This window comes from Cyprinodon tularosa, unplaced genomic scaffold (genome assembly GCF_016077235.1).
Source record: "Cyprinodon tularosa strain WSP-4 unplaced genomic scaffold, ASM1607723v1 ctg574, whole genome shotgun sequence".
Lineage (NCBI taxonomy): Eukaryota > Metazoa > Chordata > Actinopteri > Cyprinodontiformes > Cyprinodontidae > Cyprinodon > Cyprinodon tularosa.
In genome coordinates, this window is record NW_024039312.1 from 158,258 (window position 1) to 178,863 (window position 20,606).

The 20,606-nt window shown below is 38.5% G+C and overlaps 1 protein-coding gene across 1 annotated transcript; it reads left to right on the top strand.

Moving 5' to 3' along the window:
* The first annotated feature begins 4,936 nt into the window (after positions 1-4,936).
* On the top strand, positions 4,937-20,585 carry scinla (scinderin like a). The gene is made up of 17 exons (XM_038306154.1): positions 4,937-5,095; positions 5,780-5,969; positions 6,080-6,234; positions 10,014-10,175; positions 10,259-10,408; positions 10,518-10,604; positions 12,306-12,438; positions 12,616-12,704; positions 12,789-12,995; positions 13,104-13,237; positions 14,065-14,155; positions 17,225-17,395; positions 17,480-17,654; positions 17,736-17,851; positions 19,783-19,860; positions 19,946-20,006; positions 20,108-20,585. The coding sequence occupies exons 1-17, from the start codon at positions 4,949-4,951 to the stop codon at positions 20,275-20,277; spliced, it is 2,316 nt and encodes a 771-aa protein (XP_038162082.1). The 5' UTR covers positions 4,937-4,948; the 3' UTR covers positions 20,278-20,585.
* Positions 20,586-20,606: the final 21 nt, after the last annotated feature.

The following is a 20,606-nucleotide window of genomic DNA, read 5'->3' on the forward strand; positions in this document are numbered from 1 at the left end:
TATGCAGTTTGGATTATTTAGATGAAAAACACCTACCAGCTGCTGCGGTGAACCGCGAGGACGTGACCTGGCCAGAGGCTGCTGATGAAGGGATTCCTTCTGTCGGCGCACCGATGGTATGTGGGGGTCTGAGCGGCTCCGACAGAATATTGAAGGCAGGATAATAATCTGAATGAACTGACGGCACTGATTACGTTTTCAGGTGTATTTTCTCATTTAAACACATATTAAAACTACTTTATTCCAAATGATCACAGCAAATATAGCTGCAAGGCAGAGAAAGGATAGTGAAGCTCCGCCCAACGCGCGTCAGACACACTTTTGCACCGCACAGCCAGAGCGTCAGAACTAACTGGTTCAAGCAGCAAAAATGAAGCAGCAGACACGATTTTGCTGCTTTTGCTGCGTGAACGTAGCATAACTGCACAAGGATCGCCACTGTGCTAGCAACGAGAATGCTTTTAACTGGGGGGTGTAGCAGTTCTCGGCCGTAAAGCAAGACTGACTCTCACGAGACTTCTGAGCCTGTGGGTGCGGGTCGGTGCTCCTGCAATTGCAAGTGCAGTATTTCCCCCACAGACCACCAGGGCGGCCGAGAATACCTTTGTTCAACCTGAAATGACTCATTTAATCATCCAAAACGTTATGGAACACATTAATTAACTGAAAAATGTTGCATAGTGTGCCTTTAATTTCATACACTCGCAAAAGTAACGCAATAGTTACTTTTACTACTAACTAGTTACTTTTATTGTGGAGTAACTCAGTTACTAACTTACTTTTTGGGAGAAGTAACTAGTAACTATAACTAATTACTTTTTCAAAGTAACATGCCCAACACTGTATACCTAGGTTTTGGGGGATGGCGGTCTAGTGGTTAGGGCTTTGAATCCTCAGGTTGTGAGTTCAATCCCCCACTCCCACAGACTGCTGTCCCTGAGCAATACCCCTAACTCCACACAATGGCACTGCTCCCCAAGGGGTACCTGTGACAGTGGAATGACAATAAATTTGAATTCTGTTCTTTGTTGATCGCTCTTGGCAGTAAGGATCTTCTGTAGTGGTCTGTCTTGCAACAGATCTAGAAAAGCCTCTGACTGAAGACACTGTTGTTGTTAAACAATATTCTGAAGAGGTTGATCACTGATGTCCATAATTATATTTAATGGACTCAATCAGACTCGCTTTAAACTACGAGTAGATAAGAGGAATCAATTTTAGGCAAGTTAAGACAAGTTTATTTATACGGCACATTTTTGTGAGAAAGGCAATTGACAAAAGGCAAAGTTCTGTGTATGAAAAAAATGAATAGCACATTGCAACACCAAATTATTCCAGAGAATAAGACGAAATTATTAAAATAACAGGATTATGTATGAAACAAGATAAACAATTGAAAATAAAACAGAAAGTTAGTACCATATTTTTGTTATTCCAGCAACACAGGCCTCCCTAGGTCTGAAATGATGAATCGATGCAAAACATGTTGCAGCAAACGGCTCTGAGAAGATTTAAAGCACTACAGATGGAAATCTGTTCTTTTAGAGCATCTTCTCACTTCCTATTTTCAAGCTTTACTGGAGTTTGGAAGATGTTTTTTAATCCATATTTAGTACAATTATTAGTGCCAATAAAAGAAAAAAAATCTGCTTAGCTCATCTGGTGTTTTAACGGATTGAGCCCTAAGCTACTTCTATCTTTTCCAGTCGGTTTAACTCCTCCTGGATGTTTAAATTAAAACCAATGTGTGGCATTCCCGCTGCTAAGAGGGGACTCACACTAGACTATCGCATTGAGAAAGCAGAAATTGTCATTCTGAATGAATAAAAGGATCAGTTCTGTTCTAACAGCAGCTGCAAATGATCTTTCACATAAAGTGAACTGCTGCAGCAGGAAATTACAACTGAGAGTCACCTGAGGGCAATTCTGACCCTTAGATCCATGCTTCTTTGTTTGTCTCATATGCAATCATAAGGAATCCCTGTTATATCACTGTGCCATATGCTTTAGCAAAATGATAATATGGGTGGTTTACATCTTTGTGTGAAAACTGTGGCATTTGGGGTTGGGATAGCACCCCAGAGTTACGAAACTCATAATGCAGGGAGGATTTTCTGCCCATGCACGTTGGAACAGGCTGTGTGTGGCTTTTATTTTGCACAGCGGTTGTGTTAGCAGTTGTGTATCTGTTTGTTCTTGTGGCTACGAGCTGGTATGTCTGAGACAGGGATAGAGGTGTGTGTGTTCTGCACAATGAGGCACAATGTGCTGATGCAGCTCTTACAGCGGGAGTTGATGAAGCCAGGCCTGACCTGAGGCGACTGCCGGAGCTCACAGGAGAGATTTGTGCCTTTTGCTTTCTGTCAAGCTGGTTCATGGGCGTCAGCGGAGCTGCATTCTTGGGCTGCTGGCAGGCCAAAGCCGCATGATCGCTAAAGCATGCACTAAAACTACAGATGTGCAATTGCCAAATCAACTGTTGAAGCAGGAAAGAGGGGCATTTATCATGACTTCTAAGAGCCGGCCAGCTCTTCTGGCTATTAGAGATCCACTGCATGGGCTCAGGAAACACATGAGTCAACATTCTATATTTGGAGTGGATTTTCCCCTTCAGAGAAATTATGAGTCATTCTTGTCATAGACTTGTGTTAAAATGGCCTCTTTTTTTTTTTTTTTTTTCATTAATTTGGAAAAAAAAATACTTTTAGGACATACTTTTATCAATATTATATCTCTGGATTGCATGATTCAAATATACGGTAGGCAACACAGAAGCAGCTGAGCAGAATTCTAATGACTGCATTGTTGAGTGTTTGCACAGAACAACAAAATGTGTTTTGCTCTAAAAGAAATTCCCCTCAGACCAGCAGCTTTTATTGCAGTTCAGTATTATCTTCCAAAAAAACCAATCAAAATAAAGACAAAAAAAACTGTTGGTTTTAAAAATGTCAGATTTGCCATAATTTACCTTGTAACTGATCAAACTGGTGGATTGGATCAGTGAAAAGTCTGCAGGTTGCTTTTTATGTTCTGTTTTCTGCTGCTTGGTAGCTGAGAAAAAACAGCTTTGATCTGATAACATCAGGTTTCATGTTCAACATAAAAAAAAACTGCTGCATTAATAAAAATTTTTCTCCAATGAGAACATTCATCAAATAGAGTGGCTATGAGAGAGGAAACCACTTTAGCAAACACTGCAAAACCACTCATGGGAAATATGTAAGATATATTGAATCGATCCTTTATTGTATTAAGTTAATAAGTTACAAAATTTAACATAAATCTTATCTTTAATTTGAGCAGAGTAGAAATAAAAATCCAAGAATCCTGCTCATATCTACACCCAAATTCAAACAGGAGTTTGCCTTGGGTTGCCGGTTCGAGACGCGACTCTGGCTGTCAGTGTCGTTGTGTCCTTGGGCAAAACACTTCACCTGCATTGTCTACTGATGGTGGTCAGAGGGCCCGGTTGCTCCACACTGGAAAAAATCGAAATCTAGATAAGTCATTATTTCTTAAATTAAGTGCATTTGTTCTTGGATTGAGGAGGTAAAAAAGACATTTTGCCAATGGAACAAGACAATTTACATTTAAAATAAGAAAACACAATTGCATTGTTTTATTTCAAGTGCATATTATCTAATTATCTTATTTTAAGAGTAAAAATTCTCATTCCATTGGCAAACTATCTCAATTACCTACTCAAATTAAGGGTGAATACACCTATTTTAAGACATTTTTACTCATTTCTAAATTGTTTTTCGTGTGCAGTAGACGGCAGCCTCGCTTTTGTTAGTGAGCCACAAAGCAGCTGTGGCTACAATGCAATTTACCACCATCAGTGTGTGAGTGAATGACTGAATGACTAAATGTAGTTCCAAGAAAGTTAAAAAATAATCCACTGGACTTTGTTTCCAAGTTTGAAGATGTGTTGCTTCCTATCCAGGAAGCTTTTTCAATTCAAAATGTCAGAAACAGGATTTTGTTTTCCTTTTTTGGAGTGACTATGACCAGAACGACTGCGAATCTTCACCAGCAGACTGAATGCAGTGTAAAGTGCTTTGGTCAAGTCTCCTGACTTGAAACTTGAACTATAAGTACAGGCCACTTACCATTTATTAATAAGAACATGTAAAACAGTTTAAATTAAGGAAAATGAGACTGAATAATGAGCTAATGCGGCCTGCATTACAATTAGGATGGTGAGAAAAGTAAAAAGCTTCCTAATCAACTTTAGATGCTATCAGCATCCCAGCTGGCTGTTAGGGGAAGCCACGCTTTGGGAAATGGGAGTCACAAAATGTTAACTGTCTCTTCATCACAGAATTAGGGGGACATGTCAGCGAATCACAGAAGCATTTACATGCCAGGACATTTTAGATAAATATATAATGTATTCCAAAAGAAAAAATAAAATGTGTTGCTGTTGTTTTTTTCATCAGGAGAACTGGGCTACACACCGGTTGTTTTAATGGTCCAACCAGCAGCTCGCCAGCTGCAGAAGCCAGAGAGGATAAAGGCTTAGCATCATGTAACCCAAATGATTTTAAGATTTTATTTGATGATTAAGACTCTTCAACTCTGAGGAGCCCAGATAAGCCTTTTGATTCTTTAAATTCATTTGAGTTATAATTGAAAAATAACTTTCACACTATGGACTTTTTTTTGTGATGTTACATTTTTCTTCCTGTTGGAGTTAGCATTTATAAAATGTGTGCTGGCAGTAAAAAGATCAGGGATAGGGTAAATCTAAATTCTGGTGAAATCTCCTCTAATCTTCACTTCCTGATTTATGAGTTTTAAATACAGACTGCAGTGAATTAAAAGTCACAAATATCTCCCCTCTAGGGTTGAAAACTAACTTATGTAAATGTAGGAATCGGGAGCTGTGTACTTTGTATGTGTTTGGGAATCTTTGCAGCCAGTTGAGAGGAGTGCGGCCTTCTGGATGTGGGCTGAACACGCCCCTCTGTCTGGGGGCGGATGTTTCCTCTGCTTATATAGCCCAGGGCAGCTCAAACAGACTTTACGGAAGATTGGAAGGGCACCAGTGCAGCTTCTCTACAGCAACAATCTAACTTCTCTCATTACCAAGGTAAGAAAAATGTCTTATTTACTCATCGCCAATATGTTATTATTCAGTTTCTACAAAGCTTTTATGGAAAAGAAACACTTTTACTGCAATGAAATAGAGTTGATTGCATGAGGATACACAGAAATGTCTGCAGGGTTGTAGGGTACAGAAAGGTTGCTTGTTTCTCTTCTCCATTTGGGCATAATTATAACATTGATGCCTTAAATAATTGGACATATGCACTTTCTAAATGCCTGTGGGGAGCGGCTCTTCATTTTTAAAACACCCTGCTGACATTTTGCTGTATAGGTTAATAAACGGATGACTTGACACACCCTATAAGAGCAGCTCAGTTACTCAAAGTGCCAGAATGACAGGTTTGGAAGTGTGGTTTGAACCGAAATGTTCTTGGAAGCCTGCAGCAGTTTATTGGAAAACAAACAAAGCAGGGTTATGTGCTGATGATGATGTGGTTTAACTTTTGCATTTACAAAAGAGGCTTTGATCATATTAGTGGCACGTTTGGAAAAACCTGCTTTAGATAATAACTGTGGGAAAAAAAGTTTCAGCCAAACAATGAATAAAAACCCGAATAATGGTTCAAACTTCATCTACCATCTCCAACAGAACTATGAACGCCCTGACTTAGAGAATGTTTGAGATCAGTGATGATGAGATTACATGTGAAGACGTGTCTCGTTTAAGGCCTTCAGCACCATGGCGCATAAGGAGTTCCAGCTGGCAGGGAAGAAGCCCGGACTGCAGATATGGCGGGTGGAAAAGATGGATCTGAGCCCTGTTCCACCTCAGCTCTACGGAGATTTCTACACCGGGGATGCATACATCATCCTCTCTACCACGTCTGCTCCATCTTACAACGTGCACTCATGGATTGGTATAACTGATTAATAACCTTACCTTAGGTTCCCTTTTTTTCCTTGTCAGTCCTACGGTAAAACGCTACCATTTGACTGATATCGAAATGTGTCTTTTGATGTGCTGCAGGTAAGGAAGCCTCCCAAGATGAGAGCGGGGCGGCTGCCATTTTCCTCACTCAGCTGGATGATCATCTCGGTGGGGCTCCGGTGCAATTCAACGAGTTCCAAGACAATGAGTCAGTCACCTTTCTGGGTTACTTCAAATCTGGCATCAAATACAAGGTAAAATACTCACGGTGGCAACAGTTTCCCTTGTGTTTACCAATAAAAAAAGCAGGAATGTGTTTCTTATTGATGAAAAAGCAGTAATGGAAACTTTTTAAGACGAGGGGTCAAACTAGTTTGCTTATTTTGGATCAGAGTAGGCTGCTCCTCCTGGTTTTCCATGGAGAACCAGCAAACGATGCAAACAGGGACACGTTCTGAGAATGTCAACACACCAGACTGAAACAGAAGCCAGAAATGCACACACACACATATATATATTTATTTATTATTTTTTTTAAATGATTGATTACTTTGATTAGGTTTCTGTTAGAGCATTCTTTTAAAATCCTGGTGCATGTTGCCATGAGTCACTGCATTCCTCCTGTTTTGTTGACTGAACCTTCATGCAGACTTTCTTCCATTTCACTGCACCAGAACGATAGATCAGCTTCTCTGAATCAGAACGCCTATGAAAACCACTGGATCGCAATAAAACCAGTCTAAAGAGACCTCAAGAATTAATTTTAAACCAATTAAACATGGCTACTAGGACAACATGAACCAGCCTAACATTGCAATGTTTATTTACTTTAATGTCATAAGACTGTAAAGTACTCTCATCTAGTGGTGAGCCAGGATAATTACACGCCACCGTGAGGAAAAACTTTTTTTTCATTTCTCGGTTATTTTTTTTTATTGCTGAGGATATGGCTGCTCCTCCATTTCAACAGAAAAAGGCAAGCACAATGATTTACAGTCATATCAGCCTGTTTTATGCGGCTCTTTTGCTGAAAACAAATATTTATACTAGGATGTAATTAATTAATTCCAGTGTTGATAATTAATTAATCAAAATTAAACACATTTTAATCAAAAATCATGTATTGAAAAAAGAAACCACTTTTTCAATTCAAAAAAACATTTTCCCCTCAATAAAAGAATAAATAATAAGATAAGGCCAACAAAAGATAAATATTTTATTTTTAAACTTTAATAAAGTTATAAAATTTTAGGAATTTTATTAGAAAGTCTTGAGATTGTATACAATTTCTTTGAAAAACTACTTCAATAGAAGAGTGAACAGTACATGAACATCAATTACAGCACAGTTCCTTCCCTTAAATATGGTGCAAAATAGGGATGCACGATATTGGGATTTTGGCCGATATCCGATATGCCGATATTTTAAAACTCATGTAGTCGATAACCGATATCGATACCGGTGTTAAAGCTGGACAAAAATAAGTAGTCATTGAAAATAGCAGTTTTATTATCCATTTCTGACACTTTGAAAAATAATATACTCAAATATATTTTCATATGCTGATATCAATTGATTTTTAAAAACGCGGTATCGATCTATTTTACTTTAAAAATCTTGTGAAATTTCATTGTTCTGTTACAAACTCTCGTGATATTTTGCAAATTCTTGTGAGATTTTGTTAGTAAAATAGATCGATACCACATCAATATAGCAACTTTGATTTCGTAGCATAACGATGACATATAGCAATATTTCATTAGTAAAAGAGATTGATATGGTGTTTTTAAATGGCAATATATCAGCATATGAAGATATTGTGATATTTTAATGTATCAATATTTTTTCCCTCGTCTTTAGAAGTTTTTAAGTCTGTGAAAAAGAAGTTTTTGAGGAAGAAGAAGAAGTAGTATTTTTTTTTTTTTTTTTAGACTTTAGAAACTCAGAAGCTGATCAAATATCGGGTTAAATATCGGTGGGGTGGCCGATGTCCGATATTCAGTTTTAAGGCCGATACCGATAGGGGGCCGATTACATTGTGCATGCCTAGTGCAAAATATATATATATATATACCAACAAGAGATACAATATTGCCTGAAGAGTTTAATTTCAAATATGACAAAACAGCTCTGGATAAAACTTTGCATTTAGAAGGCAAAATAATTGACAAGCAAAAATAACTGCTATTTAATGTGCAGCATTAAGTGCAATTAAAACATTTACCACTAAGGCTACTTTTTCTGGTTAAGCCAGTAACTCAAAGAAATAACCTGGTCCTACATAGCCTCCTAATGGTACATATATAACGCTTATTATGGCGACTGGGAAGGAATCTCCGCCATAGCTTAGATTTCCATACTGATTTGAGGTATTCAGATCGAGCCATAGAGTTTAAGCTCCAGGTCACAAACTTCTGTGATGCCACTTGTGCATCATATTTATGGGTTTACGAGAAACAGTAAGAACAAGAGTTTCTGCTTGGGATTTTAGTACGTATATACGGAAATGCAATTCATTATGTTGTTTTTTTTATGAATTAATCGAAATGTAAGTGTTTAAGTCCCTGCCCAATTATATATACATGTAAAACGCACAAGGCTAACAAATTTGTCCCCTATTGTCCATTTTAATCAAAGATGGCGACGTGACGTGGCATATTTCATCCCGTGCACCACCTCCTATGTATTTTTTTATCAGACAACATGCCGAATATGTATTTACTATAGAAATACTTGATTTTTGCTAAAACAAAAAAAAGCCAAACTTGTTAGACACTGTCCCTTTAACGTATAAGATCCATCACTTTTTGATTCATGGCTCCTGGTGTGATCATGACATTCACTTAACCTTTGGACTTTTCATAGCTGTGCATTTTAACGTACTCAGAAGTCAAATTTCTTGACTTTTCAGCCATAAGTAAATTTTTTTGTTCAAACATATCATGATATATTGATTGACAGACTCAGCTGTCAAAGTTGTCTTGAATGAATGAATGAATAAATGAATGAATGAATAAATGAATAAATTAATTAATTAATAGGAATTTATTTCAGACAATTTGAAAAACAACAAGAAATAAATCAACAAAATACACAGAAAAGAGACTACTTAGCATCAACTCAACACCAATTTCCAAACTAACTAAATTGACTTGAACATAAATTGAAACAAAACCCTTCACCAAATAAACCTGTTGGTATATACAGCCAGAGAAGTGACATCGATTAATGTAAATTGTCTGAAAAGGGGTATAAAGAAGTAAAACTTTTTTTCATGCCCCATCTCCCTCTATTTGTAAGGGAGATGCAAGTGATCAAAAACGATAACTTGCCCTATAACTTCTAGATTTTTTATCCAATATTCTCACACACACAAAAAATGTTACAATTTTATAATTCAATTCAGTTTATATATATAGCGGCAATTCATAACACACATCATCTCAAAGCACTTTACAGTTCACCAGATCATCGAGTCAAATTAATTAAAAGTTTTCAAACTAAGGAAAACCAGTTGATTGCATCGACTCATTGACTCAAAAGCAATCCCTCACACTAAGCATGCTTGTAGCGACAGTGGAGAGAAAAAACTCCCTTTTAACAGAAAGAAACCTCCAGCAGAACCAGGCTCAATGTCAGTTCAAGGAGACAGAAGTAGACATAGAAAAAGAAGCATAGATACAAAAAGCAACTGTCAACCAGCTCCATGTCCAGGAAACACACAGCCAGAAAGACGAGCTCAGAGCCAGCTCCCATGCCAGAGGATGAAGAGAGCACATCCAGTTAGTCACAGTCAGAGAAACAGGACTACACTGAAAAACAGGCTGATCCCCAACATCTATAAACATATATATATACATATACATCTACCTATACAAACACATCAGGCCAAAATCCACATGTACACCCCCCCCCCCCCACCACAATCAACAGTTCCCTTCTGTTTACTGTAACCAATAAAAGGTGCTAGAAAGATGAGGAGGCATTTTTACTGGATGTGACAGTCAATGTATAAATGTTTTATTATCTACAGAAAGGCGGAGTAAAATCTGGATTCAAGCATGTTGTGATCAACGACATGAATGTGAAGCGCCTGCTGCATGTCAAAGGCCGCCGCATGGTCAGAGCCACTGAGGTGAACTTATCCTGGGACAGCTTCAACAAAGGAGACTGCTTCATCATTGACCTGGGAAAGGTGAGATAAGGTCTACTCTCATTTAAATTAAATGTGTAATCACCGCTCATTTTATCTCCTTCTCCTCGGCTGTGCAACAATAGGATATCTACCAGTGGTCTGGTAGCGAGAGCAACCGTTATGAGCGAATTAAAACCACTCTGATGGCTGGCGACATCCGCGACAATGAGAGAAACGGGCGCGCTGAGATTCATATGATTGATGAAGGTTCTGAACCTGAGGCTGTCATCAAGGTAAGCTTTATCTTTCTCTGACTCTCTCTGTGGAAACACTTTCCAACATCTTTCTCTCTGGTGGTTTAGTTCCAACCACGTTAATCAACAACAATCTGGACATTTATAGGAACTTGGACCAAAGCCAGAGCTACCATCAGGAAGCTGTGATGAATCCCATGAAACGTCCAAGAAGAAGAAGGCATCTCTGTACCTGGTAAAGATATATATGCATAAAACACTGGTGAACGTACCCCAATGATGTCATGATTTTATTCAAAGATCTGACCCACATGCAGAAAACCAATCAGAGAGACCAGGGGAAGGTTTAACAGGTTTATTGAAAACAGGTACAGATGGATGACAGGTACAGTGTGCTGCTCTGAACACTGGCGAAATGGGACTGAAAATTGAAGGGGAAGTTTCCGTGTTAGTTCAGGCTCAGTGGGAAATTTGAGCTTCGATTTGAAAAAGGGCAGAAAAGGCAACTGGACTCATGTTTTCAGAAAAGGTGTCTTTCTCTGATTCCAGTCGGTGTGGGTTTTTCCGGTAATTGACTTGCTTGTTGAAGGGCAGACAGGGTTTACCCAGGTTAAGGTGTTTCCTTGATGAACGGAGGAGCTGACTGCCACTTAGATTTCCAATGGTACTTGAATGGTTCTTGTGGAGATGAATCCCCTGCTCAGTGTGAAGCTCAAACAATCCTTGGGGAAAAGAAGATCCAAACCTCCAGTTTGAATCCCCAGCTTAGTTTAATGCTCAGACAATCCTTCCAGGGGGAGAAGATCCATAACATCCAGTTTGCAGGATGACTTCCTGCCGAGAGGCAAAGACAACAAGGTTAAGACTCAGGTTTACAAAAACTCAGTTTGACTCAGCAAAACTCAGGTTGCCTAGAGTACCCAAAACTGGCAAACACTCTGGCGTCGAGGTAGTGGCAGTCAGCAGCTTAAGAGTCCTCCGGTAATGAGGCAACCATCCACAGGTGTGTGGAAGGGCCAACGAGAACCAGGCGCCACGTGGTGGTGGAGGGAGAACACACAAAAACACAACCCAAACAAACTGGATCCTAACAAATGAAAGGTTTTATAAAATGTTCATTAATTCCTGGGTTGGAAGAAGGGCAACGATTGCCCCTTAACGCATCAGCTCATTAGCAGAGTAAAAAACAGTGCTGCAGTTGTTTCATGCATCTGAACAGCCTCTATTCTTCCTATATTCTTAACCCCTAGAACCCTACGGACCCACCGGTGGGTCCAGCTGCTACGTGACCTCGTAATTTTAACAAACCCCCAGTATTGATGTAAAAAACACATTTGGCACAGTTCTGTGACATTTTTGGATAAATGTGCCAAAATGGCCCCTCCGCCTAAGAAATTTCTCACTAATACCATTCTAAAATAAATATGCTTCATCTGATTGAGTCCAAATTTGGTATATTTTTACACAACATTTAGATTTAAAAGTCTGTACTACTTTTTTGTGCTATAAATAATATTTTGGTAGTGTTTTGCAATGTTTATTTCAAAGAAAATTTTGGCGAGGTTCAAAAAATGCAAAATATTTTGTATTTTGTCCCTAATATTTCAGGCAGGGTCAAAGCTACAATGGTGCTGACACCAGAAAACCATTCTATGACATCTTACCTTTACAGACGTACCAAAAGTTTCTTCTTAAATCTAATAGCTGTGAGGCTATAAGTGATTTACTTTTGTGTGTTTTTGTCAGGCAGAAATTTATTTATACCCCCTGAGGGTGTAAGAGGTTAAATGAATGGGGACATATGAGTAAATAATCAGGATATTAATAAAATCTTGAAACTATTGGCAGCAGCTACACTAAATATATACCACTGTTTTTTTGTTTTGTTTTTTTTTTTATATTTGAATGACATATTTTTGCATTTTTTTATTTGTAGATTTCTGATGCAGCTGGTAGCATGACAACAAGTTTGGTTTCCAGTTCATGCCCATTCAAACAAGACATGCTGTCCTCCAGTGAATGCTACATCTTGGACAATGGAGAGGATGGCAACATATTTGTTTGGAAAGGTATTAGAATTTTATTAGAATGTATCCTGCTCCTTCTTCTAGCTTTTTGCTCTCTATTTGATCATTATTAATACGGTTTTTTCTCATAGTGTTAAGTTATTGCCAAAGAACAACTCATTCACATATTTAACCAAAATTCGTTGAATTCTGACCATTGTGCTACATGTGGAATTGCAGGACCCAAGGCCAACACCAAGGAGCGTAAAGAAGCACTGAGTAATGCTCAGCAGTTCATCAAAGAGAAGAACTACTCCCACAAAACTAAGGTACTGTAGCTAAGTAGTTAATGCCTCCATTTCATAGTATCATGAAATCATAGTCATTGTTTGGCGTGTCTCTGCCAAAAACAGGTTCAAGTCATCCCCGCTGGGAGTGAGACCACTCTGTTCAAGCAGTTCTTTTTCAAATGGCTGGAGGGAAAGCTCTCAGTCCAGACCCACTCTGTGGGCAGCATCGCTGACGTGAAGAAGATTCCCTTCGATGCCTCAAAACTCCATGATAATAAAAAGATGGCTGCCCAGCATGGCATGGTGGATGACGGCTCTGGTAAAGTCCAGGTACTGACTCTGCTACAATCATAAGGAGTATCTATCTTTTTATTAGCAGTAGCTGTGGTGATAATAGCGGTAAAGATGCTTCTATATAACTCTGTCGGGTGTTTGTAGATCTGGCGTGTGGAGGGAAGTGATAAAGCCCCTGTGGACCCATCCAGCTACGGACACTTCTATGGAGGAGACTGTTACCTGGTGCTGTATTCCTACAATAATGGAGGCAGACAGAAGCATATCATCTACACCTGGTAGGTGAACCTCAGCATAAACAGAACTGCAATTTTTCTGCCAGGCATTAAAATCAGCGCTCCAAGTCTTTGTAGATATACTTATCTGTTTCTAAAAAAGTCATATAAGATTCTAGATCAACAGTTATGAGTTACAAGTTGGATTGACTAGATACTGTTTGGTGAATTTTGTCCTATTGCTGTTCTTCTTAATTACCAAAAGGTTTCTGTGAGTAACTTTGCAGTTTTTCTGATTTTATGTTTTTAACTGATTTAATAATATAACATAATTATGTTTTCCAATTTATTTTCTTTTAGATTTTTCTTTTTCAGATTGAGTTTAACAAACTGCCTCTTTTAAAATTTGAATTCAAAAGATGCAATCGGCGAAACTCATTGTGAAAAATAGGGGAAAAAAAGAATCTGAATATATGAAAACTTTGAAAAAATCGTTAAAAATGCATTTAGAAAAATAAAAGAATAAAAAGACATAAAAAAAGATATATAAAATACAATGTTTTGAAAAAACTTAACCTATGAAAACAGCAAAGTTTTTCTCAAAAACCTTCTTATTAAGAAGTTGGGTTTTAACTTAAGTTAAAATGAAATTATTAAGTAAAATTTTCTGCATGGCATTTTTTCAAATTTCCATTTTCAAAAAGTGATTTTTGCAACAATAATTACACTAAATATAGTAGTGAACTGATGGAGAACTGACATCAATAAATCAATCAAAACAAAGGATGCATACTTGTAGCACATTAATTAAAAGCAGGAAATAATCTTTTTATTGATTCAAAGCTTAAATAAACATTAAAAGCATTGCATTAAGTGTTGCTTTGCTGCAGGCAAGGCCAGAAGTGCAGTCAGGATGAACTGGCTGCTTCGGCATTTCTCACAGTCCGACTGGACGATTCAATGGGAGGAGTGGCCACTCAGGTATGTTATTCTCATTTTTTACTAAATGTACAGCTTTAACTTACTAGATTCAATTTAGTTTCAAGGTTTTTAGCTCCAAGTAGCACTTTTTTTGTGGATGTTCTCCTTGTGCATGTGTGGATTCTTCTCAGGTACTCCAGCTTCCTCAGACAGTGAAAAAACATGACTGTTTGGTCTGTTGAAAACTCTAAATTGCCCCATAGGTGTGAGTGTGTGTCTATGATTGTTTGCCTTGTGTGTCTCTGTGTTCCCCTGCAATGGTTGATCCTGAATCTACCCTGACTTTGGCCTTATGACAATAGAGACTTGCAAACCAGCAATAATGTTTTTTTAATGTTGGGAGGAAACCAGAGTATCCAGAGACTATTATTTTCAATCGTGCAGAAAATGATCGCATCCAAAAATTCAACACTTTAGTGTAGAAAAAAACTTTTTTTTTAATTCAGTACTGTATGATGCTTAAATCAAAGTGAAAATGTTGAACATAGCAGGAATAGCTTTTGCTAATCACTTTGCTTGTGTTGCCTTCTGTTACCTTCAAGGAAATTCTGGTGAAAGAGTTTCAGCAAACCTGCTCAGATCATTTGCTCAAAATGATGAGCCACCTTTGTCTTTTGCATTTACCCAGAAACTGGATCAAAACATTTGACTACAGTGTTTGAGATTTGCAGAGATGGCAAAAGTATTCACTTTCCGTACTTGAGTAAAAGTACAGATACTTGTGTTAAAAAATACTCTGGTAAAAGTGGAATTACTGATTAAACTTCTTTACTCAAGTAAAAGTAACAAAGTACAGGCTTGTAAATTTACTTAGAGTATAAAAGTAAAAGTAGAAACCAATGTTTTCATGCCGTTGCCTACATTTTAAATGGATGTCTGCCAATAGGACTAGATCTCCGTTGTGTTCATTTTCAATCATCTCGTCGTCCATGCTACTATGCTAACGCCACCGCCACCAAGCTGCAATGATTTGCCGCCAATGAATACCGCCGAATCTGTCGATTCATCTTGTAGTGGTGCGTCAAATGCAACGTAGATTCCCATCCAATTAGATTGAATTTGGTATTGATGACGTGAAAAATAATAACGGTAACTCCATTGAAATGATTCAAAACTAAAGTAACGAGCCAATTTTTTAAAATGTAAGGAGTAGAAAGTACAGATATTTGTGTAAAAATGTAAGGAGTAGAAGTAAAAAGTCGCCATAAAAATAAGTAGTAAAGTAAAAAATATCAGAAAAATCTACTTGAGTACAGTAACGAAGTATTTGTACTTCGTTACTTCCCATCTCTGGAGATTTTGGACAAATGATTAATTTCTTCTTCTTTTTTATTTTTTTTTTTTATAATTTTTATTTTTAAACGTTTTCACAGTATCAAGACATATATAAACACAAACATTAACATATATGGGAAGTATGCCAATATTTGCAAGACAAGGTTTTAAGTACAGAAACGTATCATTCATACAAAATCTGACCTTAAAGGAATAGTACACCCAAAACATGATTAGCCTTCATTTTCTACTCACCTCCATGCTGAACAACACTCTGGAGTACTTTTTTGATATCTCAAATGCATCTGGAGATCTGGGAGGCTTCTTGCTGTCTGCTGACATTCAAATAATGGAGGTCCATGGCGCCCGAGACAGAAAGGTCCATAAAAGTCCACAAAAACGTGTCAATATTCCTCCATACTGCTCGTCCAATGTAATCCAAGTGTCCTGAGTGGGTAGCATCCAGAATTTACTCGAAACGAAGTCATTTAGAATGTTTTTAGAGCATAAACAGTAGTGTATAGGATTACCTAATAGCGCCCCCATGCGCGCTCGCGATTCTACGGAAGCCGGCAGACCAAACCAGCGCATTCAGCTCGGCAAAGAACTCATGCTCTTCCTCAACACTGAAGTCCTCAGACATTTTTCTTTCGTTGTTTCTTTCTTTGCACAGGTAAACAGCACATTTCTTCTTCTACGCTTGCATTATCGGCAGAGCAGACGCTGAATGCACACTTTCTTCCGGTTTGGTCTGCCGGCTTCCGTAGAATCGTGAGCGCGCATGGGGGCGCTATTAGGAAATCCTATACACTACTGTTTATGCTCTAAAAACATTCTAAATGACTTCGTTTCGAGTACATTCTGGATGCTACCCACTCAGGACACTTGGATTACATTGGACGAGCAGTATGGAGGAATATTGACACGTTTTTGTGGACTTTTATGGACCTTTCTGTCTCGGGCGCCATGGACCTCCATTATTTGAATGTCAGCAGACAGCAAGAAGCCTCCCAGATCTCCAGATGCATTTGAGATATCAAAAAAGTACTCCAGAGTGTTGTTCAGCATGGAGGTGAGTAGAAAATGAAGGCTAATCATGTTTTGGGTGTACTATTCCTTTAAGGGTTTTATGTACTCAGTCCATTTAGTCCAGATTTTGTAAAACATGTCCTTTTGCATCCTGAGGGGAAAAGACAACTTTTCCATGACATATATTTCGTGTATTATATTGATCCAATCCTTAATAGTTGGAGGTTCCACTCTCAGCCACTTTCTTGTAATGGCTTTTTTTCCTGCAACAAGTTACATACCAAGTAATCTTTTATTATTATTATTCCAATTTGTCACAGGAACATCACCCAAATACAGTGTTTCACATTTAAGGGCACACGATTAATTTCAATCTGTTTATAAAGAATATACTTTAAAATCAATACAGGCTGAAAATCAGTGATTACTACTAATAATATCCCACCTCCCAGCAGCCATTTTCAGCATGTATAAATGTCTCTTTTTGCACCTTACATCTATTAGCCTGGACTATGGAAAAGCTACTGCTAATTTTGTTTTAGATCAGATTAAATAGTCTTATTAATATGAGGTGCAATGATTGACATATTATCCCCTCAAACCTTTCTGAAAATTTGATGCCCAGACATGTCTGTCTGGTCTTTAATGGGGTATAAAACTTTCCTGAATGCCTTTAATTTATTACTTAAGTGCAGATGGGCTGCAGGAGTGAACGCCCACGACTTTAACAAACAAACAGGTTGAGCAACAGCTGTGTCTCTACAGGTCCGCGTCACTCAGGGTAAAGAACCTGCACATTTGGTGAGCCTGTTCAAAGACAAGCCGCTGGTGGTCCACCTGGGTGGGACGTCCCGCAAGGGTGGAGAGAGCAAACCTGCCGGTACGAGGCTCTTCCATATCCGCCAAAGCTCCACCAAAGCACTGCGAGCTGTTGAGGTCAGCTCTTTTTATTACACAGATTTAACATTGACAGGATGCTGTTTGTTTTAAACACAGGAAAATCTGTCCTCTCTTACTCAGGTGGAAGCCACGGCCTCTAGTCTGAACACCAACGACGTCTTTGTGCTGAAATCGCCCAACTCCCTGTTTGTGTGGAAGGGGAAGGGAGCAAGTCTGGATGAGATGACTGCAGCCAAATACGTTGCTGGCATGCTGGGAGGAACTCCCACAGAGATGGAGGAATCCAAGGAACCAGGTGAGAGGCATATGTAGGCTTTGTATACATTCCAAAGAGGCTTTATAAGTCATGCTAAACGAGAGCTTATCCTATTGGCAGCTGGTTTCTGGTCTGCACTGGGGGGAAAGAAAGACTACCAGACCTCCAGTACCCTCCAGAACGCAGCAACGCCTCCAAGACTGTTTGGCTGTTCCAACAAGACCGGTCGGCTCATAGTGAGTATTCCTCTTCAGGTTTCAAATTTGTCTTTTAGATTTCTACTAATATCCCATCTTTTATGTTTTTGAGTAGCGTAAAAACAGAGAAGACAGGAAACATAGTTTTTACTTTGTTTTAAAAATCAAAATCTGAAAAGTATGAGTAGACCATGCTGAGCGGATTTCTTAGAGCTATTTCTGTTACAACCAAACTTCTAAGGAGTAGATTAATTTAAGTTTCTTAGTTTTTTCTTTGTCTGTCCTCTGTTGCCCCCTTGTGTTTTCTTTTCCCTTGGCTTCCTCCTCAGCTCTACTCCCACCTGCTCCTTATCAGCTCGTTAGTCTTTCCTTTGTTCAGTCAGCCATAAATACACTCCCTCTGCAGTCCCTCTGTGCTGGTTCCTCGTCTTACTTTTTCTCACCCTGGCTCCTTGATGGGTTTTCCCCTGATGTCTCCATGGCTCTGAACTCACCCCTACCTGTCAGCCTCTGCATTTGGGTCCTCACAAAAACCTCCAAACAAACCGTGACAGAATTATGCCATTTCTTCTTCGCAAAACGACTAAGCCAGATAAAAAAGTGAAGAAAGGTCGAGGTCTTTTTTCAAGTTTTGTCATAATCTAGAATATTGTTTCCCCCGAGTGCATTGCAAGGGGTACATGAAAATATTTTATTTCTTAAGTAGTAAAATAAAATACAGCTGGGATCTGTTCTACGTTGTGAGGACCCAATGGAAACATTTAACAAGCTTTTATAAACCAAAAAGTAAGTTTTTCTTCTATGTCTGAGTTCACCTTCAGCTGTAACACATCCAAACCAAGCAGAGGAACAGACTAGATGCAGAGAACAGCCTGGTTTCAGCTGTTTTTCACACTGAGCTATCGGAGCTCATCAAAGCAGCTCAGGTGTTTTGATGAAAACAAAATAAAACTAATTAATTCAGTCGGATTGTAGTTTTTGTTCTATATTTTGTTCCCAATTCATCAAGTTAAAATGTGATTATAAGGGAGTTACTCAGAGGAGCTCCATATTTATGTTGTTTTTTAACTGAGATGGAAAACATAAAATGATAAGAATTAAATGCTCAAATTAAAAGATTAAATAAAATCATCTTTATTTCATAATGAGTTATTGTGCGCTCCACTTTTGGACAATCATCAATACATTTGACTGAGAGGGGCACAAAATTCCCCATACGGTTTACAAGTCAAAAAAGGTTTGGAAACATTACTCTAGAACACATTTAAGACTGGGCTTTGACTAGGCCAATGCCAGGTATGCATTTCACTTCTTCTAAGCTCTGGCAGAACTGCTGCCATTGGGTCTAGTCTATCTGGTTTTCTCCCAGGTTTGGACTGTTTTAACCAGCATTCCTTCCTGTGATGACGAGAGTGATAACCTCAGCAAGATGCCGCCACTGTCATGCTTTCAGCACAATGTGCAGTTGTAGTTTATTGCAACATGTATTTTGCAAGCTAAGGAAGAAGTTGAGTTCTGGTGTTAGCAGAATACCTTCTTTCAGATGTTTTGGTGGCAAACTGCACTTTAGATTTCCCATATCTGACTCCTTGCCACACCTTCATAAAGGCTATAATTGGTGAGAGATTGATAGGCATCCTGTTAACAGATCAATTTCCGAAATCAGCGTTCATGATGCTAAAAAAAAATCGGAGGTCTTCAGAATAGATTTATGCTGGGATTAAGCAGCTAATCAGCGGACTTGCAAAGCCTGTCAATTCATTTAGGGATTTACTTTAAGGGGGGGGCGCACTTCTTAGATTTGTTTTTCTTAAAACATATACATAATTTTTCCGTGCACTTCAATATTTTTCATGTTCTGTCACGTTAACTTCCCAGTAAAGAGTTATAATGTGACAAAATATGCATAGAAATGGTTGAGATTTGTTTTTAAGACATCATATGTTTAAGCAATGTTTGATGATGTACAGGCTGAAGAGGTGCCGGGTGACTTCTCACAGATCGATCTGGCAACTGATGACATCATGATCTTGGACACGTTGGATCAGGTCCACTAAGCATGACAGTTGTTAGGAAAAATCTCTTTCCAGGTGACCTCCTGTGTTTTAATTGTTTAAATTTTTCTGTTCGTAGATTTTCGTTTGGATTGGAAAGGATGCAAATGAAACCGAGAAGACTGGAGCACCGAAAATTGGTAAAACCTCTCTCTCCTAATCTTATCCCTCGAAACGGGAAAAAAGTGTCCGAAACACACCAGAGTTAAATTATCTTAATGTCACCTTATTGTCTTTTCAGCCCAGGAATACGTTAATTCAGACCCCTCTGGACGCAAAGGCATCCCAGTCACCACTATCAAGCAGGGGGAGGAGCCACCTTCTTTCACTGGCTGGTTCCATGCATGGGACCCCAAGATGTGGAACCTATCCCCTCTGGAACTCATGAAAGTCATAAGTAAAGGGCAGTAGTGGTGGAAACCAACATGCTTAATACTATACACCCTCTGTTTGAAGCATATTGAGCTATAGAAGGAAAAAAATCTTTAAAAAATATATTTTCTTTGCTGTTTTTCTTATACATTTATTTGCTTACACCTGTGAAACGATTGTTTTTTTGCAACTTACCAGCAATAAAAAGCACGATGCAATTTCCAAGTTTTTTGATCCACATATAATAAAACCAACATAAAATGCATTGGATTGTGTATTTCAGTTTTGCATATTTTGGACACAGTTTGCAAAGACAAATAAAAAATAAAAGCCTTTTCTGAACCCCATGCTCTGTCTGGAAGTTTTTC